At 36.8% G+C, this 27,719-nt stretch overlaps 1 protein-coding gene across 1 annotated transcript in view; it reads right to left on the bottom strand.

Moving 5' to 3' along the window:
• Nucleotides 1-27,719, bottom strand: part of MDGA2 (MAM domain containing glycosylphosphatidylinositol anchor 2) — a gene marked incomplete at its 3' end in the record, with an annotated part of 498,834 nt that overhangs the window by 209,232 nt on the left and 261,883 nt on the right. Inside the window, exon 5 of the mRNA XM_029284905.1 lies at nt 11,412-11,544. Coding sequence (XP_029140738.1) covers nt 11,412-11,544 — 133 coding nt within the window. The remainder of the gene's footprint in view (nt 1-11,411; nt 11,545-27,719) is intronic.

The raw sequence follows: 27,719 nt of genomic DNA, 5'->3' as shown, positions 1-27,719 counted from the left end.
AAGACACCAGAGACAGTATTTGTGCCATATTAGCAAATGCAGGCCTAAACAGCTGAGCTGGCACCATTACATTAAACCTGATTGTCAAATTAACCCATTTTCTGCATTATTAGAATATATTCCAAGTCACAAAATAGAGTAAGTCACCAAAAACAAATGTACGATCCAGCTAAGCAATGTGGTTTTGATTTGTTATATTTTTGTCCTTGTCCTTCCAAGTCAGTTCCATACCATTTCCCATTTAATATGTTCAAGATGAGCACAATTTGCTTTGGTTTTTTTTAATGTGTTTTCCAAATGTTTATCCTCACGGTACATTTCTTTTGATAAAAAGACAGAATTGTGTAGAACTATTCTAAAAAAGAAGCTATAATGTTTGCACTAAAATCTTTGTCATGAATAAAAGTGAAACTTTTTACAAAGATACATTCCTCTCTTTCTCTCTCTCTCTCCATATACTGTAAATATTGATGTAGAGCAGGGGTAGTCAACCTTGGCTCTTTTATGACTCGTGGACTTCAATTCCCAGAATTTCTGAGCCAGCTTAGCTGGCTCAGGAATTCTGGGAGTTGAAGTCCACGAGTCATAAAAGAGCCAAGGTTGACTACCCCTGAGTAGAGTCACAAAAGGTAAAGGTCAAGGTTTCCCCTGTACAGTCGTGTCTGACACTAGTGCTACATCTCCATTTCTTAACCGAGGGAGCCAACATCGTCTGAAAACATTTCCGTAGTTATATGGCCAGCATGCTGTGACCTTCCCACCAAAGTGGTACTTATTTATCTACTTGCATTTTCATGTTTTTGAACTGCTAAGTTAGCTGGGGCAAGTAATGGGAGCTCATCCCAGCTTGTGACTCTCAGGTCTCAAACCTGGGCTGTCAGCTTTCCAGCTGAAAGCTCAGGGTATTTAAGCACTAGCCATTGAGCACTATTTCTTAATTTTTCCTCTGATTTTGTTACATAGCACAGAGGTTCTTGGAAAATATAATTCTCCAGTACAAGGGCACAGAAGCTCCAGGAGCTACATATAATTTTTAAGGAATTACGTTCTAGGAAGCTTTTATTGATAAAGTATTGAAAGGCTAAAGAAGCAGAAATATCAGGGCTGGAATGAATATATAAATAATATTCCAACTTTTTTCAGTAGATAGTTGAAAGATATTTCACTACTTCTATGGTGTCCTTATCCATGCCCCTAGATGTCTTTGGATCCCTGAATTCTCATATGACATCATCATCTTTTCTTTTAATGCTAGAAATTATAATCACAATACATTTGGGGAAATCTAGTTGGAGATGGCTATGATATAGGATCCCCCTATATCCTAGCAGGTCTCCTTTTGAGGGGATTTTTTTTCCTTTTGAGAGAAATGGAGATTACCACATCAGACATGAATGAGAGAGCCAACCCAATAGTCAACAGTCAAATGACACATTTTCTTACCAATTAAAGGCTGGGTATATCAGTAATTTGTTATTTAAAAAAAACAATTCCATAATAATAATAATAATAGTAATAGTAATAATAATACAGTTTATTCTTCTTATTTAAAAAAACCTATGTCAAGCTATGAAGACTGCTTGCATTAGAACTGCCTTGCTGCTTCTAGCTTGCCTACAGTTGCGAGGGGGGAAGGGAAGGTTTGGAATGCACAGGTGGATTCTATTCCATGGGAACCAAAGAGGAATGTTGTGGAGAACAGAAACAGAAGCATAACAACTGCCTGAAGATTAATTGGACACTGTGACCTGACCTGACCTGTCAGAGAGGGGAGGGAAAGTTTTACTCTTTTAATTATCTTTTTCCCACCATATTGCCTGACCTGGTTTTCTATTCAATAGTGTCAGTATGCTGTTTCCAATAAAGTCTTACATTAGAGATCTAAATGGCTCTGGTATATTTACTTCGTTGGGATCCTTAGCCAGAATCTTTATACTCTAATCTTTTTATTATTATTATTTTCCTTAACTGAGAATTAAAGGAGTTTCAGAGCTAAGCAACTTCTTGTTGCTTAATAATCTGAAGAAATAATGTCTCCACTGTACAGCCATACACAAGCAATACATCTGCATCGATATACTGCTCAAACTATATTAAAACCATTTTTTAAAATGTGTCGCTAGTGGATGATCTTCTACTTTTTTTAAAGAACATTTTGAGTAAACATCCTGATTCTGAATCAAGAGAATGAAAGCCAGGGCAACTTTTTTTCAATCTGGATAGCGAAGAGATTGTTTGTGGTACAAGTGCATTGCACAAGGCACCACTTTTCAGGGGATCACACTTTCTAAAGGAACCTATCAGAATCTTTCATCCATAACATCACAAGAACAACTGCAATCTCAGTAGAAGAGCAATCTATTCAATTCACCTGCACCTGTATTTTCAAAACAAGTGTTAAAAAGGAGTCTAGTGGAACCTTTTTGGACAAATAAATTTTATTAATAATGTATTAGTCTGCAAAGCTGCTGGACTATCATCAATCCCCTTCTATAAAACAAGTGGTAAGCTCTCATGTGAAACATCAGCTAAGCTCAGTAGACGCAAGAGGGGCACAAAGGTTGTAGATCTTGCTTGCTGGGGTCAGCTGAGAGCCACTGACCCTAAAGATCCAATTAAAACCATCTATCATCTCTTGAGCACTTTCTAGTAAGGAAGGATGAGAAGATCATCACAAGTTAAGATCTCTCTTGTCTATGCAGGAGAAACCAACGGAAAAAATACATGCCACCATTCTTACACTTGAAAATGTAGCAGACACATATTCAAAGACAAAGAGAAGAGGGAAGGAGGGAGGGAGGGAGGAAGGAGTACAAGGCAAAAGTACACGTAGCATAATAGTTACTACAGGAAAATTTGCAGGTACCCACAGAAGGAAAAGAGTATCTCAAAATGCAGTGAAATGTACCCAGACAAGTGTATTTTTTTTTCATTTCTGTTGAGTTGATTAACAAAGAGGATCTGTAGTCAGTATAATCCATTCATTAAAAAAAATACTATTAGGCAACTTAAAAAGTACAATGCTTTTTACAAACAAGAAAATACATTTTTTTAAAAAAACCTATGCTTTTATTGGGTCTTATCCAGATAACTTTCATGTTGCAAATCACTATCTGTGAAAGTGATCTGTGCTTGTGTTGAAATGAAGCAAATACTGAATACCACAAGATGAGACAGTGTAAACCAGAACCATCCATTTCTACTTCCCAGGATATAAAGTGTTTTTGTCGATTCATTTAACTTCTCTTGCTGCCATAGTCATCAGATTCTATAATCCCAGGAATATTTTAGATAAGGAGAGGGAAACATTTTATACCTAGAAGCTGCCAGGACCTTTCACTAAGTGCTTCTGTGATCTAGGGCAATTACGGGTAGTTCTCAACTTACAACAGTTCATTTAGTGATTGTTCAAAGTTACAACAGCATCAAAAAGTGACATGATTGTTTTTCACACTTGCGACCTTGCAGCATCCATATGATCACATTTATTTATGACATCGTATTTATGACGGCTGCAGTGTCCCAGGGTCATGTGATCACCTTTCGTGATCTTCTGACAAGCAAAGTAAATGGGGAAGCAGAATTTACTTAACAACCGTGTTGCTAACAACTGCAGTGATTCACTTAACAACTGTGGCAAAAAAGATCATAAAATGGGGCAAAATGCATTTAAAAATGTCTCACTTAGCAACAGACATTTTGGGCTCAATTGTGGTCATAAGTCAAGGACTGCCTGTTTATCCCATATCTGGCCAACTTTCCTCTCTTCTCTCCTTGTCCCAATTCACCATTTTCATAACTGCTTACATTTAGCTTCCATTGACCAGCAGGAGGTCAATGTTCTTTCCCTTACTTTTCCTTTGGGGGAAAAAAAATGGAAAGAGGGACACATAACTAAGGCAAATTATCAACAGATAGCCTGAATCTGCAAAGATGAAGTCAGGAAAGCAAAGACTCAGAATGAACAAAGACTTGCAACAAAAATTAAAGATAATAAAACAATTTTTTTTCACATATAAATAACAAAAAAAAGTCAAGGAAACAGTCGGTCCACTAAAGAGAGAAGATGGCAAGGAAGTAACAAGCAATAGAGAGAAACCAGAGCTGCATAACTTATTTTTTGCATCAGTCTTCACACAAAAACAAACTATAGCCCAATCTACCAAAAACATAACTGTAAAAGACAATCAAGAAATAAAAATTAAAATAAACAAGAAAATTGTAAAAAAACACATGTGACCTTGATGAATATAAATCGCCGGGACCACCAAGGGATTACATCTCAGAGTTCTGAAAGAGCTGGCAGTTGTTATCTCAGAACTATTGTACCATATTTTTAAAAAATCCTGGAGCACCTGGAAACTATCAGATTGGAAGGATTGGAAAAGAGCTGATATGGTTCCAATCTTCAAAAAAAAGAGGGGGGGGGAACGACCCAGAAAACTACAGAACAATCAGCCTAACATCAATACCTGGGAAGATATTGGAAAAAAATAATCAAACAGATCTGTGAACATCTAGAAACAAATAAAGTTATAACTAATAGCCAGCACAGGTTTGTTAAAAACAGATCATGCCAAACCAATCTTATTTCATTCTTTGACAAAGTGACTAAATTAGTAGACCAGTGAAATGCTGTAGACAAAGTATATTTAGACTTCAGCAAGGCATTTGACAAAGTAGAACACAACCTACTTCTTGGTAAGCTAGAAAAATGTGGGATAGACAGTATCACCACCAGATGGATTTGTAACTGGCTGATAAACTGTACTCAACAAGTAGTCCTTATTGGTACTACATCTACATGGAGGGAAGTAAGCAATGGGGTACCACAAGGTTCTGTCTTAGGCGCAGCACTCTTCAATATCTTCCTGAATGACTTAGATGAGGGAATAGAAGGGGAACTCATCAAATTTGCAGATGACACTAAGCTGGCAGGAATAGCCAACACCTCAGAAGATAAGCTCAGGATCCAAAAAGATATTGACAGACTTGAACAATGGGCCCTATCCAACAAAATGAATTTTAATGTGGAGAAAGCAAAGTTTTACACCAAGGCAGGAAAAATCAAAGGTACAAGTACAGATTAGGCGAAACCTGGCTCAAAAATAATAACTGTGAGAGGGACCTTGGAGTCCTATTGGACAATCATTTAACATGAGCCAGCAGCAGCCAAAAAGCTAACACAATCCTTGTCTGTATAAACAAAGGCATAGAATCAAAATCACGTGAAGTATTAGTATCACTTTATAAAGTCTTAGTAAGACCACACCCGGAATACTGCATCCAGTTTTGGTCATCACATTACAGAAAAGATGTTGAGACTTTGGAAAAAGTGCAAAGAAATTGGGTATGGACAGTCCAGAGAAAAGAAGGACTAGGAGTGACATGATAACAGTATTCCAGTATTTGAGGGGTTGACACAAAGAAGAGGGGGTCAACTTTTCTTCCAAAACACCAAAAGGAAAGACAAGAAACAATGAATGGAAACTAATCAAGGAGAGATGCAATCTAGAACTAAGGAGAAACTTCCTAACAGTGAAGACAATTAACTAGTGGAACAGCGTGCCTCCAGAAATTGTGGCTGCTTCATCATTGGAGGTTTTTAAGAAAAGATTGGACAGTCACTTGCCTGGAATGACATAGGATCTCCTGCTTGAGCAAGGGGTTGGACTAGAAGACCTCCAAGGTCCCTTCCAGCTCTATTCTGATTGATTGATTTAAGCAGTTAATAATAGCAATAACACTTAGACTTATATACTGCTCTACAGCAGTTTACAGAGTCAGCATAAGGCCCCCAACAATCTGGGTCCTCATTTTACTGACCTCGGAAAGATGGAAGGCTGAGTCAATCTTGAACCAGTCACGATTAAACTCCTGGCAATGGGCAGCCTGCAATACTGTCATTGAGCCACCACAGCTTATTATTAATTATATAATAATATTCCAAGACAGGCAACCCATGATATTCTAAAAGGTGATGAACTATAATTCCTAGCATTGCTAGGCCAATGCTGACAAAGTCCCATAAGGTGTGAACTCTTGCTACAGTTTGTAACCTTCTGTGCCCTTCCACTACATCAAAAACCTTCAAGTGATAAACAATAGTCTCCTTCTGCAAATATTTATGATATAATTAAATAACTACATTTCAAACCATGTATGTCTGGCCTTTTGGCTTGCCTAGGCCACATGAGTATGAAGAGAAATTGTCTTGAGCCAAATATATAATACATAGCACAGTTAATACATATAAATCATATAATAAGATTAAACATTTATGATCTTCTTGAACTGCATTACTAACTGTCCAGGATTGCACATGGCCCATGGGCCACAGGTTGGACATGCCTATTTTAAAGTATATTCATGACAGGTCACGGAAAAGATCCTTTGGCCAATTTGTCTACTGTATGTCCTTTTAATATGTGGAGAAAACAGCATGGGTTCAGAAAGGTAGATTTCTTTTATGCAGGATTATGATGAAAAGGAACAAAAATTAATAGAGAAACAGGACAAAACAGTTCAGAATAAGAAATATCAGAAACTGAGAAAAACTAACTTTTATAGGAATGTTGCTGGATCATTCTTGGATAACTGATGCAGAATCAATTGTAAAGTCAAGTCCAACAGCTAAGCTGCAGCTGATCCTGGTGAATTAGGTAGGTGTAAATGAATCCAATTACACCTCTGTTTAGTATTGTAAAGCTCCATTATGCCTGATTTGTTTCTGATGGCATCTGCTTAATTGTTTTTTCTGATTAATTCAGAGAATCTTGACATTAGAAAACAACCACCTGATGGCTATGTTGCATACCCACAGCATGCTTTCATACAACGCATAAAGTAGAGCACACCTTGTTCCCTTGGAGCAATAAATGAACAACTATGACATACTGCTAATGGTTAGAATATGGATGACCGAAATGGGTGGGTGGTTTTCATCAGACATTTAGCATTAAAATGTATTCATACTATGCAGAAAGAGAAGCAGACATACACTGGAAGACAATCTTTGGTAAGGGATTATTTAAGACAAGAAATTTCCCTTCCTTGAAATGGAGGAAGCCTGGAAGTAATGTGTTTTCTGATTCTTGTATTTGCAGAAACATGACAGATAATAAATGAAGGTGAGACACTCTGTAGCTTAGAAATGAACCCTGATAGGTGAGTCTAACATAAACATTCAGAAGAAAAAGTCTATTCTGAGTTCCAAATCAAGTCTGAAGCTTAATATGTGGATTTCAGTGACTAGCATATGGTTCTGGACCTGGGACATTGCCAAATCATTACATATTTGTTATATTGACTCTTTGCACATGTGCTTGTTGGTCAACAGACAGAGTAAATGAATCCTAAATGAAGTGAATTCTGGCTCTTAAAAAATCCAAAGGACAGTAGTTAGTGTTTTTCAGCCTTAGGAACTTTAAGAAGTGTGGACTTCAACTCCCAGAATTCCTCAGCCAGTGTTCTGGTTGGGAAATTCTGGGTGTTGAAATTCTTAAAGTTCCTAAGGTTTAGAAACTTTATCCAATACCCAAGGTGGCCAGAAAGTCTTCCATTTTCTGTACTTTAACACTTAAACTGTATAGTGATAATGAGAATACATAGCTGTTTATTGAGATTCTATTTTTTCAGTGCTTCTTGGAAAGAACATGTGATCACAGAATTCAGATATGAGAGAAACATCATCCTAGCAATGAGTACTGAGGCTTTTCAAATATCGAAGAACTGAAAAAGGAAGACACTTCAGCTATTTGGTGCAATGGATCATAAACACACAACATCTGGCTTTTCAAAAAGGCCAGAAGCCAGAGTGATTTGTGATTCTGAATACTATAGAACAGACATCTGTCATTTAAGTACATTTTCCCCTCAATGCACTATATTTGCTTATATGGTTTTACATTGTTTGTGTTGTTGTTATCTTGCCTTTTCATATATACACAACTCAAAGCTATGAATATGCCTGATACTCCTGGTTCCTATCAATCAAATATTTATTATAGATCAGCATAAGAAGGGTGAAATACAAACAATAATTTTAGCAACTAAAGAATATAAACTACACAAAATTTAAAAAAACCCTTAACATCTATATGTCTATATCTATATCTAATTCAGTGTTTCTCAACCTTGACAATTTTAAGGCATGTGGACTTCAACTCCCAGAATTCCACAGCCAGCATTGCTGGCTGTGGAATTCTGGGAGTTGAAGTCCACATGCCTTAAAATTGTCAAGGTTGAGAAACACTGATTCTAATCTATCAAAAAAATCTAAAAAAACCTAAAAGGGGGGTTTAAAACCCCCCATAAAATTAATATGTGGCTAACTAAATTTATCATAATACAAAATAGCCTGCTTTCTCTTTCCCCCACAATATTAATTCTGTGAAATGGGAAAGTGGCTTTCATGCTTAGGGTGAGACTAGAATTCACAGTCTCCTGGGTTTTAGGCCAGCACCTTCATCACTAATGCTGTTTTATGCTGTTTTAATTCTATGTCACCTCGAGATTTTGGATTTCACATCCTATAATTCTTAATATATCAATTTTAAGTAATTTTCCTGAATATTTGAATTATGTACTCACTAGGAATCAGTTCCCAAAAGATAACTCAGATAGGTTTTGTGTTATCCATATATTCTTCCCCTAACCTATCTTTAGATCCTGGGTGGAGCCTTTCTTTCAAGTTGGAAGATTTCATACAGTACCTTTGTTTTTGTGACATACAAAGAAATCCAGAGAGAATAATTTTCTGGGAAAGCCAATATGCAATCTGCACTATGCAAAATCCAGATAACTTCCCAAATCTCACCTTAGGCACAAAGTAGGAAACTCATAAAAAGTTTCTCCTGGCAGCTTCCTTTTTTAGCTGTTTTTGGGGCCTTTTCAGCATTTATGTCAGCTGGTAACTTGATGGCCACCCTCTTCTAAAAGTGTTGACATTTATGAACTTCTGTTTTTAAACATTTAAGCAAGATGGGAGACTACTAGAAAATTCAAGCTATGTACATCCAATTGGGAAGATTAAAAAAATAATCTCAAAGCCAATGGCAAACCATTTCTTGTACTGTCACTTTGAAATCAATATGTTTATCAAGTCAGGAGTTCAGTCCATCCCAAAACAAAATGTACTTTTATTTAACCCAGAATAACATTCAATCTAATAGCTGCTTATTAACAAAAAAATTCCTTCCTTTTCATTGAATGAAACCGAAGGGTCTTTTTAAGACAGAGGATGGGTGGAAGGAAGAATCTGGTAAGTTTGGCTGATGATTCATGTTTTGAACATCCCATCTTTTCCAACAAAAACATTTTGTATCAATTATCTCAGGCTGGATTACAATAGCTGGGGAAGGTGAGATGAATTTACCAATCAGATTATTTAATGTATGCTATTCAAGACCCCATGTGGTCTGAATCAAAGCCATCTTAAGGGGCATTGTATGCACCACAGTATCATCTTTATTTCTGGACATTTACTTCTGGCTGGACCCTGAAGAGTTGCTAGCAATAGCTTAGTGGTGATAGTGATAGGAATGGTAAGAAAAAGCAATTTTCTAAAATATTTCATATCAACTTCCTTACAGATATAGAAATTTAAAGGCATAAGAAGTGAGAATATGTAATACAATGGAACTAAACAGCAGCAACTACCACAACAAATCAGGGTGATTTAAATCACTAGTCAGGCAGACTTGATTAAATTATTTACATCACAATTTATTCATTAGTCAGGGAGATTCTATCATTATTTCTAGCAAAAGTGCACTCTTGTTTGGTACTTCTTGAATACATACTCTTCCTCTGAGAGAAATGTAATTAAATTTCATTTTTGGTTGGTACATACCATATAAAGCAATTATTTAATCAAATTTTTACAGATTAATTTTCAGGTGAAAATGGAATGATAAACTTAATACTAAGCAAGAAGATAAATTATTTTTCTGCCCTGTAATAAATAAATCCTGTTATCTCCAGCTTCACCAAAACAGTTTGCTGCCTCCCACACACACAAAAAAAGGAAAGGAAAGGAAAGGAAAGGAAAGGAAAGGAAAGGAAAGGAAAGACTATCCCAAAGGGCTGAAAGTGACCTTGAAGGTCTTATAATCCAACTCCCTGCCCCAAACAGAAATCCTTATATCATATTGGAGAAGTGGTTGCCTAATCTTTTCTTGAAAATCTTCAACAATGGAGCACTGACAGTTCTGGTATCAATTGAAGCACGAAGGGAAAAATAGCAGTATCACTTAGATTTTATACCACTCCATAGGGTTGTATAGCACTCTCTGAGCAGTTTGCAATGTCACCAAATTGCCCCCAAGAACCTGGGTCCTTATTTTGTCGATCTTGGAAGAATGGAAAGTTAAGTTAACCTCAATCTCACTCAGGATTGAACTCCAGACCGTGGGCAGAATTAGCTTGCAATATTGCACTCTAACCACTGCACCATCAGGGCTTAGAGTTATGTCAGTGCATGTAGCTTCTTATGGCAAGGACAATTTAACACAAGAGTGATGTTCCATAGAGAGGGACATTATATAAACTCCCTTTTGTTGTTTCATTGAATGAAACACAACATTCATCTTGCAGAATGTTCTTCTTCAACATTCCCCCAACTTTCAACTGGACTGGGCTCGTAGTTCTAATCCAGCCTTCTTGGTCATCCTAAATCTCCTTCTGATCTGATCCCATCCGATCCTATCCCATCTCAGGCATTTGTAAACAATCTTAATATCTGTCCTGAAATCATGTTTGAAAAAGACACCTAACTATAACCCTGATCGCATACCGAGACAGTTGTAATGGCTCCATCCTCTGAAAGGAAATGTGAAAAAAAGTCATGTATGGATGAATGGATGATAGATACAGCATACTGGCTGGATAATTCTGGGAACTGAAGTCCACACAACTTAAAGTTGCCAAGGTTGAGGAACACTGAGATAGAGAATGAATAGGTAGCAGTAGAAAAAGTAGCAGGGGAAAAATATTAGTTAAGGTATCTTACAATAATAACAAACTTCAGAAGTTTATTAAAGTGCACAGTATTATATTTACTTATTCAGTTTGTATGGATGCTCATTTCAAATAGTGATTCTGGGAAGGGAACAGTCTTAAAATAAATTAAAAACAATTTCTAATCATAAGTAGAAAACATAAAATACACAGCAACCGAGGAAGATGTCAGAATCAACAGCTGTTAGCATAGTCAGGGCTCCAGTCCCTGACACATTACTATTATAATAGTATTACTGTTATTGTATATGCAATACAGATGATTCAATAAGAACCAGTCTGTAGCATGGAAATGCAATAGAGATACATCAGCATCATTTATTAATTATTTTACACCACCCTCCTCCCAAAAAAGGTTCAATGCACAGGAGAGGAAAAAAGGTCCAAAATACCTGTTTTGTTGGAAAGACGGAATGACACCATTTTGTCAGAAATATTGCAGACGTTCCTGACTGATGCAATGCAGCTGTAATTGGCGTAGTCCTGAGGTCGAAGGTTCTTCAGCTTTAGAATCTTGGTTTCACCCTGCAGCCAGCACAAGGCAAGATTATTATTATATTTCAAGAAAGAACATGCAAGATAATACATGAAGGCACTCTATTCTAAAAGGATAGCCATGTTGCAACTTTGTCCAATTTAGCATCTTCCAGATGTGTTCAAACTGCTACACATTTACAACTGCATCTCTCGATGCCAAGTGAATTGAATGCCAACATATCTGGCATTCATATTTGGCACAGTGTTTTTCAAAGATGATCAGGGGACTGGAAGCTAAAACATATAAAGAAAGGTTGCTGGAATTGGGTATGTCTAGTTTAATGAAGCGGTATACCAATATCTCAGGGGTTTCCACAAGGCAAGCTATTCTCCAAAGCACCTGAAGGTAGGACAAGAAGCAACGGATGGAAACCAATCAAGGAGAGAAGCAACCTAGAACTAAGGAGAAATTTCCTGACATTAATTAATCAATGGAATAACCTGCGTCCAGAAGTTGTGAGTTCTCCAACACTGGAAGTTTTTAAGGAGAGATTGGACAACCTTTTGTCTGAAATGGTATAGGGCAGAGGTCTTCAAACTTGGCCCTTTTATGACTTGTGGACTTCAACTCCCAGAATTCCTCAGCCAGCATGCCTGGCTGAGGAATTCTGGGTTGAAGTCCATAAATCATAAAAGGGCCAGGTTTGAAGACCCCTGGTATAGGGTTTCCTGCCTGAGGAGTGGGTTGGACTAGAAGACCTCCAAGGTCCCTTCCAACTCTGTTATTCTATTCTATTCTAAACTGGCAAATTTTAAGATGGACTTCAACTCCCACACTTCTCCATTATGGCTTGGGAATTCTGGAAATTTAAGTTCTCACATCTTAAAGTTGCCAAGTTTGAAAAACACTGCCTCAACATATCCAATCAAAATATGTGTTGGCTCAATTGTTTTATTTCCAAGCAGAGATTATTTTTCTTGCTTGTCTCTAACTGAAGTTTGGGGGAAGGTAGTCTACTCAACGGCACATCAGCACTGCAAATATCCCCCTTTTCCTTATTAAGTCCTTTTCCTATATTATGTTAGTTTCCCTTCTTTAAAAAAATGCTGCATTGAATAAGAGAGAGAAAGTTACCTGGATTCAAACATCATACTAAACAATGGTTTGCTGTTACTATGGCTTTTTAACCCAATCATAATATTTTGTTTCACATGTAAGCCTAAGCCATTTAGAAACAATGACTTGGTGTTTAATCTAATGACTTGGTGTTTAATCCAAAAGAAAACAAATTATTTAAGCAATCCAAAAGAAACAAACCACTTAGTATCTTAATGCAATGTGTGAACTAACTGCTAGCTTCCCTCTTGGATGGCTTGTACTTTATAGCGGTTTTTGAGACATTTGATACAGCACAGATAGTAAGAAATCTGTATTGTATACTAAGATTAAATTGGAAACACTTCTAAGACTGTGCAAACCTCACACAAGAGAAACCATGCTTTACATTTGCAATATTTTGTGTTAGGTAGCAGTTGATTATTTACATTTGTATCTGCTACAGTTAAGTGTTATGGACATTGATTTCAAACTTCCCAAGCACAGGAATCACCATTCCTCAGTGTAATTGTCAGCCTTCTTGCCAACCAATAGTAAATGTCGAAGCCTTGCAGGCCATGATTCAAAGGCACTGCTTCTGCTAAGCCAGTTTTACTGCAAGAATTTAGAAAAAAATATTCTACAACTACAATATTTAAAATGTGGGCCATAGGTTCAGCACAATCAAAAGTAATTTTTTTAATATTTTTTATGCCTGGATGGGCTGAATGCTTCTTAATTTGAGGCAGGAGGAGAGATCAATATCTATGTATTGTTGTAGACTATATGGTAGATGACAAGCTGTCTGCAAGGACTATAAATCCTTCCATTCCCAACCATCCAGTCAGAGCTGAAGAAGCTTATTCGATGAGAAGTAAAACAACAAAAACAAGAAAGTCCAGTTGCCTCATGAAAAAGCACCACTGGGATAACTGTAACCTGGATGACTGAGAATCTCCATAGACTGTATAGACTGTTACAGATCAGTTTAATATTAGGTTATTTTCTCCTGACCGTGACTAATGGTACGCAGAGTGGCATCACCCCAATCTATACGACACCAGAGAAAAAAACTATAAGGTCTTTGTGTGCAGATTGAAAACTGAAAGTTACCAGAGAAATTCTACTGAGAGAGTGAACAACACATGAGGTATGCATTGCAAAAGGGCACTTTAATGAGCAGCAAGGAGTGATAAAACCCTTATCTCAATATAAAGTGAGTTTATCAGTTTAAAAAAAATCATTCAAGAAGATGGAACAGTGATCTCAGATTGTGAGTATAGATGTACAACGTAATGTACCATTCTGGAAGGTAGGAAGATATGAGTAGGCTGTTCAGGAAGACAGGAGTGTGTTTTTTTGTTGGAAATATGACAAACTATAATGAGAGCTAGAGGAGAATCCAGAAATGGCATGAAATTGAAGCCAGAATTCTTCTTTAGTTGGCCAAAGGTATGATGACGCCCTAGTCTTATATATCTATTTTCAGAAAAAGGTTTCAACACAAGATACTGTATATGCAAGCCTGTAAAAACCTAGACCTGTTTCATGCTTGTATTAGAAGGGAAATAATTCATTCCACTGGGATTTTTCATGTTTTTTTTTTCTTCCTTTTAATCCACAGGAACAATCTGTATTCATTTATATTTGTAAATTGCTTTGGACACACAGTCCCCTGATTTATGTAGCTTTTAATGTAAAATGCCTAGGAACTTATTTTAAATGCAAATTTCCTCCACAATCATTCCTTCTAATACTAATTTTTCCAGTGTAGGCTTTTAAGATGAACACTTTCCTGATGTAAGCTCTTTTTTGTACAGTAATATAGCTACTGCAGTCTACACAAAAGACTTAGTGGTTTTTGTTTAGGATGGAAGATAAACACAACCATCACCTGATGTTAGTATCCAGGCAATTCAAAATCTGCTAACACAATCAGTCTCAGATAATTTTCCAAGTTTGATTTCAGACTCAAGTCACATATGGTTCAATATAAGTCCCAGATTCCAAGATTTGTGTAATTGGTCATTTAACTTCACTTGGATATTAATCTTTTAGGTAGAAGAATTATTGATGCAGCATCCAATTTCTTAGCAATATCCAACACTTGAAAGTTTTTTTAAAATGGGGAGTGATTTTGGTGAATCCAGGTAACATAACTCTGAAGTTGGGTGGCCATTTAATTTTCTTAAATAAATAAAATAGATCTGGTGTTTGGAAGACCTGTGCCTGTTTCTTGGATGTTCTGGTGCACAGATTCGCCTTAGGCTGGGGGTGTGGAATCTGGTTCTATGAGAGAGGATTGGAAAGAAGGAAGGATGTTCATAAGCTAAGTTGTGTCCTGGCATTGTAGAAAGGAATTGGGAGGTGGAAAAGTGTTTACAGGGATAAAGTCTGCTGGAGACCCAGGCAGGCGAGTCAGTGCTAGAAATTGTATTTGCCTCAGTAGGCACAGATTCTTTCTTATGCCACTGCTTTCGTAACCAACTACAATGCAGCTGTGGCCACAATGTTTGCACTCAATGGAGTTACAGCTGTACAAGAGGAAACCAGCAGGGGCACAGGCAAAGAAAAGGCAGAAGCAAGCCATCCAAGTCACACCAAATCAATTTTATTGACCTATACATCTGCTTTGTACTCTGAAATGTACTATGCTGCTTTGAAGACTCAATGTACATTGCTTGTTGGATCTTTGGAAAGAGCCCAGGTTGAAGTAGAGTTTGAACTATAGTAGTCCTTGACATAGAACCATTCATTTAGTGACTGTTTGAAGCTACAGCAATGCTGAAAAAAAAGTTACTTAAAACCTGTTCTTACACTTACAACTGTAACTGCATCCAAACAGTCACACAATAAAAATTTGGGTGCTTCACAACTAGCATCTATTTACAAAAGTTGCAGTATTCCAGGATTAGGTGATTGGTATTTGCTACCTTCCCAGTTGGCTTTCAACAAGCAAAGTTAATGGGGGAAGCTGGATTTGCTTAACAGTTACATAATTCACTTAACAACTGTGATGAATTGGTTAACAACCATGGAAAAAACGGTTCTGGTCCCAATTGTGTAAGTTGANTTTTAAGAAGAGACTGGACAGCCATTTGTCCGAAATGGTATAGGGTTTCCTGCCTGAGCAGGGGGTTGGACTAGATGACCTTCAAGGTCCCTTCCAACTTTACTATTATTATTATTATTATTATTATTATTATTATTATTATTATTATTATTATTATTATTATTATTATTATTATTATTATTATTATTATTATTAAGGTCTGTCATGTAGAAGATGGAGTAGAATTGATCAGGTTTGGTTTATGAAATAAAGAAAAAAACCCAATGGATTTAAATTACAAGGAAATAGATTTTAATTAGACATCAAGAAAAAAAATCTTAATGATAAGAGCTGTTCAATATTGGAACAGACTGCCTTGTGAAGTGGTTGATTCTCCTTCACAGGAAGCGTTTAAACAGAATCCCGCAAAGGCAAAAAACATCACAATATGTTATGATACGCCATGTGAAGCTATCAAGTTTGGCACCCATGCTATAGTAGTAAATTCTGCTAAGTTCAGAGCAATAGGTCACATGATCTGCAAGATCCCTTTCAATACTCTTGATTGTATGAAATGTGAGAAGTTAGGAAGATTGTTGACTACCATAGATGTGATTGTACAATCAAGGGTAGAATAATTAAGGACATGCCTCAATGTGATAAGGGCAAGCACTCTACAACCCTCTCATAGGGATCTCACCAATGGTTTGGTCTTTTCTATCACCATGAATGAGAATGGTTAAAATCAAAATGCAAAATAACATTTTGGCATAGCACTAGTTGAAATTGATACATTTGAACACAAAATATTTTAATGTATAGTGGAAATTATCAACTGTATTGACAGGATTGGGGCCAGATGAGACAATAATCATGTTACCCACCCCCAACTCCCCCAATAATTTTCATAATCATTCCATATTGTAATTGCAGTGCTCAATTATGAGATTACATTAGCTGTGTTTATGCTAATTAAGCCATTAGGCATAATAAGTCTAATTACTCAAATTGGCTGAAAAATATTTTAATAAATGGTGGAAATTTTCACAGTGTGGATTGAATTTAAACTGGGGGATCTGCTCTAATTTTACTTTGGAATTGGCTGGCCTTTTGCTCCCTCTGTATGCTAGCAGTTTGTGGAATTGTATTGCACCACTGAGATGTGAAACTAAATAGTTTTGAATTGAATAGCTCCTATTCCTAGAAGAATACATCACATTAGTAGCAGAGACAAACAAAAGTATCTGTTCCCAGTTTGTTTTGCTTTCGAATGCACTCATTAATAAGACAATTTCCCCCTATTTTTAAGGTATTTAAAAATAAATGTACAAGCATTACATTTAAATAATATTTGACAATTATTATTACTTATCTCTCAAAATATTTATTTCAAAGCTACAACTCATAAAACAAAACTTATTTTATGAATGGAGAATGAGACACTGCATATAGAGTCTCATTTTCAAACTATATTACATTCCAGTAGGTGCTGATCCATTGAGGATCTATTGAATTTTGTTCAAATTTAATTTCCAATTGACCCCTGATTCTTTAGTGTCCTAAAGCCAGAGAAGTCATGGCTTGGTCATCCTACTGGCTGAAATAAATTCTTGGCCCCATTCTTGGCCCCAATTGAATGAGGCTTTATATGCCTGGATTACATTGCATAGTTGCTGATTCTTACAGATTATTGTTTCTCACACAATCAGATAGATGTTGAGCCTGGATTTGGCATTTTTATCCACCTACTGAGTTCTTGTTAAGAACCTAGGTTAAGCAGGTTATAACATAACAAAGTGAAATCACAGCTGCCAGTTCTTTAGCTGGTCTTGGTCTTCACACAAGAACCAAGAACCTAAGATATCCTAATATATCAGCATAGTATATGTTCAGATCTAAGCAGTGTACTCTTCTATAACTGATAGATGGAAATTTTGTCATTGTGATCTTCTCCAATTTTTTGTTTTGTATTCTACTGTCCCTGTGTATTGACACAATTATCCACACTTTGATCTTTTCAACCACAATTTAAATCTGATGTGTTATGAGCCAAGACTTTACCAGTTTTCCATTCAGAAATCCTACAACATTTTAACCTACTTATATTCAACTACTTCAACTCTTATGTTCCCACCATTTTTTTATTACTGGCATTTGATATTTTTCATCGATGTTCCAGTGAATTATTTTGGAGACCATTACATTTTTGTTTATAATCAGTTTGTACAATCTTCTTGAATGAGCTGTATATAAACTATTGTTTCTTCAGCTTTTTTGGACAATCTGCACTTTGACAATTTTTCAATTCAGACTTTGATTGCTTTAATTTGAATAGCTTGCTCTTGAGCAGCCAAAGTCTTCTTTTCTTTTTTTAATGTTCCTTGTGAGGTAGACCAGACGGAAAGCATGGACTATTAGATTAGATGGACTATTTCTACTTTATTGTTACATTTATTGTAAGATTACATTAACAGAATCTTGCAAGTTTGAAAGTACATTTCACCCCTGTCACCTTCTGAAATGTTCGCCACTCCTATATTCCTTTTGTGAGCTAATTGTTCCCAGGTTGTGGCTCTTATCCCACCCCCAAAGTCATTCTCACATACCATTACAGATATGGCACTTGCCTCTTTCTACCAGCTTTATACAAAGCCATAGATGTATATTTGTTGGGTATCCTCTATATCCATAGGATGGTAACATAGTCCAGCCTACATTTTTCTGTCATTGCTACCAGATTCTCATAAAATACTTTGTCAATCATTTTTATGCTTAACTAAACTGACCACTTTATTTTAAAAAAGTGATCAGGTTGATTTAGCATGACACTTTAGCATCTGGCACCATGCCCATCTTCCATAATTTCTCAGAGATCAAGACAGAAATCTATGAATTCCTTCAAGACGTTTGCACATAACTGGTTTAGTTTTAGATATTTAAATTTACTCATGGTAATCAGATGCTCCTTAACTATCGAGGGACTTCCGGTGGCAGGCGATTTCGCTGGTCGCAGCTGTTTGCTGCCTCCCGCCTGTTTTGCGTAAAAGCCGGTTTGACAGCCAGCATCAGCTGTCAAACGGCTTGATACCTTTCCCCTGGGCATAAGGGGATAGGTGAGCTGCCCGGGGTAGGAGTTGAGTTCCCGAGTCGTCCTATATGGACGATGTAGGCGAGNAACTAGCATCTATTTACAAAAGTTGCAGTATTCCAGGATTAGGTGATTGGTATTTGCTACCTTCCCAGTTGGCTTTCAACAAGCAAAGTTAATGGGGGAAGCTGGATTTGCTTAACAGTTACATAATTCACTTAACAACTGTGATGAATTGGTTAACAACCATGGAAAAAACGGTTCTGGTCCCAATTGTGTAAGTTGATGACTACCTGTAATCTGAAGATGCAGAGATCAAATTGTTCTAATTTAAAAATGTTTTCCTAGGTCAATTTACTTTTATACAGAGTGTATAAAATCTCCTTCAAGATTTGAACATCTCCCATCCTACTGGTATCTTGAAGGATCCTAAAAACCTGTCTCTTCATGTAGGCCTTTGGTGAGGACAATTGATACTCCTTGCCTTTCTTTTTTTCCCTTCCAGGTTTGTTTTCTTTCCTCTTGTTTTTTCTCCCCTTCAGCTGTTTTTGTATTGTTCTTCATTTTTAACTATTTGTAATAATTGTAAACTGTCCAGAGTTACTAATGATCTAGTAGCCTATAAATGTAATAAATTATTATGGTTGGTCACACAATATCTTTTCACAACAATTTGAAGTCACAGCTGAGAATCTTAATATATATCAGCGTAATGTATGTATGATCCAAGCAGTTGTGGCCTTTTGTAATGACAGATAGAAATTTTGTCAACGTGCCCATTTTCTAAATGCTATCCAATAGTTTTTGGTATGGTGCCCAATGTACTGAGAAATTGGAACATTGCATAGAGGACAACAATCAAGAGGATAAGGAAAACAGAATGAAAACTATGAGGAATGTTTGAAGGAACTGAGCACATTTAGCATGGGGAAACAACCATGGGGAGACATAGCTGTCTTCAAGTATTAGAAGGTCTGTCATGTAGAAGATGGAGTAGAATTGATCAGGTTTGGTTTATGAAATAAAGAAAAAAAACCAATGGATTTAAATTACAAGGAAATAGATTTTAATTAGACATCAAGAAAAAAAATCTTAATGATAAGAGCTGTTCAATATTGGAACAGACTGCCTTGGGAAGTGGTTGACTCTCCTTCACAGGAAGCGTTTAAACAGAAACCCGCAAAGGCAAAAAACATCACAATATGTTATGATACGCCATGTGACACTATCGAGTTTGGCACCCATGCTATAGTAGTAAATTCTGCTAAGTTCAGAGCAATAGGTCAGATGATCTGCAAGATCCCTTTCAATACTCTTGATTGTATGAAATGTGAGAAGTTAGGAAGATTGTTGACTACCATAGATGTGATTGTACAATCAAGGGTAGAATAATTAAGGACATGCCTCAATGTGATAAGGGCAAGCACTCTACAACCCTCTCATAAGAATCTCACCAATGGTTTGGTCTTTTCTATCACCATGAATGAGAATGGTTAAAATCAAAATGAAAAATAACATTTCGGCATAGCACTAGTTGAAATTGATACATTTGAACACGAAATATTTTAATGTATAGTGGAAATTATCAACTGTATTGACAGGATTGGGGGAAGCAGATGAGACAATAATCATGTTACCCACCCCCAACTCCCCCAATAATTTTCATAATCATTCCATATTGTAATTGCAGTGCTCAATTATGAGATTACATTAGCTGTGTTTATGCTAATTAAGCCATTAGGCATAATAAGTCTAATTACTCAAATTGGCTGAAAAATATTTTAATAAATGGTGGAAATTTTCACAGTGTGGATTGAATTTAAACTGGGGGATCTGCTCTAATTTTACTTTGGAATTGGCTGGCCTTTTGCTCCCTCTGTATGCTAGCAGTTTGTGGAATTGTATTGCACCACTGAGATGTGAAACTAAATAGTTTTGAATTGAATAGCTCCTATTCCTAGACGAATACATCACATTAGTAGCAGAGACAAACAAAAGTATCTGTTCCCAGTTTGTTTTGCTTTCGAATGCACTCATTAATAAGACAATTTCCCCCTATTTTTAAGGTATTTAAAAATAAATGTACAAGCATTACATTTAAATAATATTTGACTATTATTATTACTTATCTCTCAAAATATTTATTTCAAAGCTACAACTCATAAAACAAAACTTATTTTATGAATGGAGAATGAGACACTGCATACAGAGTCTCATTTTCAAACTATATTACATTCCAGTAGGTGCTGATCCATTGAGGATCTATTGAATTTTGTTCAGATTTAATTTCCAATTGACCCCTGATTCTTCAGTGTCCTAAAGCCAGAGAAGTCATGGCTTGGTCATTCTACTGGCTGAAATAAATTCTTGGCCCCATTCTTGGCCCCAATTGAATGAGGCTTTATATGCCTGGATTACATTGCATAGTTGCTGATTCTTACAGATTATTGTTGCTCACACAATCAGATAGATGTTGAGACTGGATTTGGCATTTTTATCCACCTACTGAGTTCTTGTTAAGAGCCTAGGTTAAGCCGGTTATAACATAACAAAGTGAAATCACAGCTGCCAGTTCTTTAGCTGGTCTTGGTCTTCACACAAGAACCAAGAACCTAAAATATCCTAATATATCAGCATAGTATATGTTCAGATCCAAGCAGTTCTATAATTGATAGATGGAAATTTTGTCATTGTGATCTTCTCCAATTTTTTGTTTTGTATTCTACTGTCCCTGTGTATTGACACAATTATCCACACTTTGATCTTTTCAACCACAATTTAAATCTGATGTGTTATGAGCCAAGACTTTACCTGTTTTCCATTCAGAAATCCCACAACATTTTAACCTACTTATTTTCAACTACTTCAACTCTTATATTCCCACCATTTTTTTATTACTGGCATTTGATATTTTTCATCGATGTTCCAGTGAATTATTTTGGAGACCATTACATTTTTGTTTATAATTAGTTTGTACAATCTTCTTGAATGAGCTGTATATAATCTATTGTTTCTTCAGCTTTTTTGGACAATCTGCACTTTGACAATTTTTCAATTCAGACTTTGATTGCTTTAATTTGAATAGCTTGCTCTTGAGCAGCCAAAGTCTTCTTTTCTTTTTTTAATGTTCCTTGTGAGGTAGACCAGACGGGAAGCATGGACTATTAGATTAGATGGACTATTTCTACTTTATTGTTACATTTATTGTAAGATTACATTAACAGAATCTTGCAAGTCTGAAAGTACATTTCACCCCTGTCACCTTCTGAAATGTTCGCCACTCCTATATTCCTTTTGTGAGCTAATTGTTCCCAGGTTGTGGCTCTTATCCCACCCCCCAAAGTCATTCTCACATACCATTACAGATATGGCACTTGCCTCTTTCTACCAGCTTTACACAAAGCCATAGATGTATATTTGTTGGGTATCCTCTATAGCCATAGGATGGTAACATAGTCCAGCCTACATTTTTCTGTCATTGCTACCAGATTCTCATAAAATAATTTGTCAATCATCTTTATGCTTAACTAAACTGACCACTTTATTTTAAAAAAGTGATCAGGTTGATTTAGCATGACACTTTAGCATCTGGCACCATGCCCATCTTCCATAATTTCTCAGAGATCAAGACAGAAATCTATGAATCCCTTCAAGATGTTTGCACATAACTGGTTTAGTTTTAGATATTTAAATTTACTCATGGTAATCAGATGCTCCTTAACTATCACTTTACATCACTATGCCCTCATTTTATCAATTACTCTGCTTAGATTTGTTTAAATAGGTTTTGGGGGTTTTATTGGGGGGGAGGAGTAGAAGTTGATGATAGGTGAGTACTGTCCACTCCTTGTCATTTGTCAATATCCCACCCATCTTTCCCAAGCAATGAGCCCACCCACTTATTTTTTTTCTCAAAGAAGACATTTCCTCTAGGAAAATTTTGCAGATAGGGATCCATAATGGAGAAATATTAAGTAGAAAATAACCTCACCAATGCACCAATAAATAAAAAATATGAACTGAAAGACAAACTAGGGAAATTTGAAGGCATCTGAGAAAGAGGTAAAAAAACAAAAGTCTTTTACAAGGGAATAAAAATGGTAGGAAATTACAATTACAAAGTTTAATGATCCCATGTTTTGGAACTAAAACTGACTTTGAATACAGATTCTCTGTCCTAAACTTAGGGTCATTGCAAGAATGTAAACATAGAAAAAACAGGTAGAATGATGGTCTCTCTGGATGCATCTTCTCTGGATGCCTCCTCAGATGCTACAGTAGTTCAGAGAAGGAAGATGAGCCGGTCCCTGACTCCTCAGGGGAAGATATGGCAGGAAGTCCGGGGGTGACTGGAGGCTCTGATCAGGAAGCAACAGGTTCCAGATCAATGGAACAGTCGCAACTGGAGTGACGGGATGAGCTGCCCTCTGAGTGCAGGCTGATAGAGATGTAGCTGCAACAGGTTAGCCCTGAGGCTTTGGGCAGGGTGCAAGCACAGCTGCCAGTGGCCAGCACAGATAAGGAGGAGGAGCCACCCTCTCTTCCCAATCTATGAACATGCAGGGCCAAGAAGAGACAGGAGCAACGCCGGTCTGCCCAACTACTTACAAGGCAGCAGCCTCACTCCTTGCAATGGGTAGCAACAGCACTGGCTATTTAAACTGGCCAAAAAAGGGAAACAATGCTGGAACAATGTGTTCGGTTGCCCTTCTGTGTGTTTTCTGGATTCTTGCCTTGAACTTGCAATCTCAAACCTTCGACCGTGCCTTGACTTTCATGCCTTGCCTTGTGGATTTACTCTGGATTGTGGATTTACCTGATCTCGTTAGGGGAGCTACTTTTCACTTTCCCTTGGACTTGCCTAGTGATTGAAGTTAGACTTTGGGGGTGGGTGGGCTTGGCTGAACAGAGACTGTTCCCTTCTCTTAACTCCCTGGAGCCATCATTCAGACTCATTGGGGCATGTACGGACTCTAGCAACTTCTGGAGATTACAAATTTAGGCTTGTATTACTCAATATGGGTGTGTGAGCAGGCAGCACAGGTAGTTCTCAACTTATGACTGTTCATTCAGTGATTGTTCAAAATTATGACTGAGCTGAAGAAAGGGACTTATGACTCCTGCCCAATTTTATGGCTGCTGTAGCAGCTCATATGTCACATGAACAAAATTTGGGTGCTTGGCAATCTGCTGGACCTTATGCCTGACTGCAAGGATGCTCTGGCACCCCTCCTCACCTATCTTCCCCCTCCCATCTCACCCCATTTGGCCCCGGCTAGGGAAGTGATGGAGTGCAGGCTGAGCCTGTGCTAGACCTCCCAAGGATCCCCTCACCCTTGAGGCACCCCCTGCTCTGTTTAACAACTGCAATGGCGAAAGGGGGCACTTCTCTGAACAACTATCATGACTTACTACCAAAATGGGCATGCACCCTTAACCTATAAGCCTGGTATTTCCTAATTTCCCATCCCAAAACTAACCAGATCTAACCCTTTTTAGCTCCCCTAATACCAGCAAAGTTAAGCATGATACTGATTAAAGGGAAAATATTTAAATATTAAAGTGAAAATTAAGAATATTGATGACGGGAACTATCAGAGAGAATATATATGGAAAAAAGAAAAAAGAAACATTTGTGTGAATACGTGGATTATGGATTATAGATATTAATTGTTGATGATTTTCCTTTGTAAATGTAAGCCAGGCAAACACACTGTTAATTAACTATTATGTGATTTATGTTTTAAAAACCAATAAAGTTTATTTTAAAAAAAAAGAGAGATTGGTTATGGTGTACCATTATAGTCCTGGGAATCTTTCAGTGGCATTGCATTTTTCAGCCACTAAAGACATAACTGTAGATGTTTTACTATGAATGAGGTTTCTACTGTCAAATAATGGTACCCTCCCATTAAATACAACTTCCTCCTTGTTTAGCTTCTGTGAAAGTCAGACGTGTGCTGTCAGGAACTGTCACTAGTTAGCAACTGATAAACTGCACTTTGAACTGACCCATAAAGAGCTGCGTTGGTGAATCTCTGACTCTTCCCCACCCCTTCGTAGAAAGAGGAACTTCAGACACTAACATGGATCATTATAACATAAGAGAGCCAGTTTGGTGCAATGGCTAAGATGCTGGCTTAGAAACTGGGAGACTGTGAGTTCTAGTCCCACTTTAGGCATGAAAGTCAGCTGGTTGACTTTGGGCCAGTCACTCTCTTAGCCCAAACCAGTGCACAGGGTTGTTGTGTTGAAAATAGGAGGAGGAAAGAGTATTATTTATGTTCACTACCTTAAGTTGCTTATAAAAGTAATAAAGGTAAGAGTTAAAAAATCCAATCTAAAGGTGGGATAAAAACAATAATAAAATAAGAATCCTGGTTGGCCAAGCAAAACTTCACATTGAAAATAGCATTAGATAAGAGGTGATATTAAGAAACACTCATGGATATTTGATCTAGGATGAATCCATTTTAACCGTTGGGATGATTTGGGATTGATAAGAAGCCATAGTAAATTTTCTATGACTTGATTACAATAACAGTTTGTTAACACAGGGTTTTGAAATTTCATTCTTGCCTTTTTTATTATTTTTCCACTTGTTAACTTTTTGGTCATTAATATAGTAGATGGATGACAGGTTAATAATCTGCAAATAGAATTAGTAGTTTAAAAAAATTGGGGTCCTGTTTTGCAGGGGGATGGAAAACTAATATTGTTGTAATATATTTATCAGTATTCAATTAGGGCAAATAATATGTCTATATGTGTTAGTGTTTTTTTTTTAATACACTTGTTTAATGTCTTTGTTTTGTGGGTTTTTGTTGTTGTTGTTGTTGTTTGTGTCTATTAAAAATGTTGGGAGTTTTGTATTTTATCTTTTTTGGAATAAAATAAAAATAAGTTTAAAAAAGCCCAACATTTTGAGTTGGCCAGTCAGATATTAAAAGCCACAAAATGAAATCCTGAGATACCCAGTTTTAGGAATGTAAAGAAAATACAACTTTCTGTAAGACTTGTATTTCCTTAGATTCCTGCCCTCCTTTTTCTTTCTTTCCATTTAAATTGTTAAGTCTATTCTCTACAGTCTCATTCTGCAAGGTTCAGTACTCAGGATAAACTGAGTCACCCTGTGAGGTTAGGGTTCTTTCTCCCATGTTGTGCTCACCCTCTCTCCCTCTCCTTCTCCCTCTCCCTCTCTCATCTCTCTCTCATCATCTTTATCTCTCTCATTTCTATTTATTTCTCTGCCTTCTATCTCTATCTCTCTATCTTCTACCTATCTCTATATCATCTCCTCTAAATTTAAAATAACTTTGCAATTGATTGCGAGAAAGATTTTACAAAATCCCTAACTGCTTTGTTTATCAATATATAAACATATTGAGCAGGGGGCTGGACTAGAAGACCTCCAAGGTCCCTTCCAGCTCTATTCCTATTCCTATTCCTATTCCTATTCCATTCCATTCCATTCCATTCCATTCCATTCCATTCCATTCTATTCTATTCTATTCTATTCTATTCTATTCTATTCTATTCTATTCTATTCTGCCTGAGTTATGCATTCGGTCTAGTAGAAGGTCCTGTAGATAATTGCTTATTCCTAGCCTACCTATTCAAGATTCTTTTTTCCTCTTCTCTGTCCTCTGAAAGAAGTGCTATAATGCTTTCTAAATGCAAGATATATACCACTGAGATTTAAGTCAACCTATATAGGAATATGTGAGAAATGCAAGTATAATTCCTAAACCTTTAATTACACCTTATCCTTTTTATAAACATCTTTTCTATCTCCTGCTTGCCCAGAGAAAGAGAGAGACACTAATTCAAGCTGACCTCTGGTAAATATAGAAAGGTTAGTGATAAGCCTTCAGTTATCAACATGGCAACTTGATTTGTTCATTAAATTCAAAGCAGAAAGTGAATCCCAGGCAGTAACCTGAAAACCAAACACTTTCCAAAATGGAATCTAATTTAATGTGACACATCATATAACCCAGTGAGAACGTATCTAATAAAGGAGATAATAATAAACATTTCCGTATCGTGGCATTATTAGGAAAGGAATGCTGGATCACAAGGAGCCCTTCAGTTTTAATTAAATGCTCATGGAGAATCGTTTGGCCTATTTGCATCCATTTCCACAACAACAAAATAGCAACGTGGCAGTGAAAAATTGAGCTAAAGTTCAGTCTCTATGACTATATTTGACAGGAAAGTGGTTAGAAGGTAGTATTGCAGGCTAATTCTGCATTCCCACTGCCAGGAATTTGGTTCTCACCAGTTCAAGGTTGACTCAATCTTCCATCCTTTCGAGGTTAGTAAAATGGGTACTTTCCATCGTGCCCCCTAACATTTAATTAATTGATGTTAATTATTAAGAGCAATTGTCAACTAACTGGCTAGTTAAAAATTCAGCTGAATTACTATATGAAAAGTTGCTTTAAGCCCTTCAAAATGGCATTATGTTTATGAGTACTGAGCTTCTGATACTTTCCATGACATTTTCATTTTCTCTTCCTTTCTCTACTATGTTTATTTTTCTCTTAGAAATCTTCATATGACCCTATTTAACTTAAGCATTAGTTTAAGCGTTCGTGAAATTTGGCACTTGACAACTGGCATGTATTTATACCCGAATTATGAATCCAAGTGCTGGAGGTGTGGTCATCCAGATGCAACTTTTTTTCATATGTGGTGGACTTGTAAGATTATTAAGGCCTTTTGGGTACAATTATGGTGGAACTTACAGCAGATTTTTAAAAAAAGGATTATTTTTCTTCCACAATTGTTTCTCTTAGGTATTGTGCAAGATCTAGATGCAAAAGAAATAAATTTGATGCTTTATTGTTTATCTGCTGCCCGATTGCTAATAGCCCAAAATTGGAAGAGCCCAATTCTGCCTACGATGGGAGACTGGAGATTGAAAGTTTCGTATCTTGCTGAAATGGCAAAGATTTCGGCTTACCTGAAGAACCATTCGAATG

Source organism: Protobothrops mucrosquamatus, unplaced genomic scaffold (genome assembly GCF_001527695.2).
Source record: "Protobothrops mucrosquamatus isolate PMUCROS unplaced genomic scaffold, P.Mucros_1.0 scaffold1091, whole genome shotgun sequence".
Lineage (NCBI taxonomy): Eukaryota > Metazoa > Chordata > Lepidosauria > Squamata > Viperidae > Protobothrops > Protobothrops mucrosquamatus.
The sequence above is the reverse complement of the archived record's forward strand: the minus strand, read 5'-3'. Positions and strand labels throughout refer to the sequence as shown.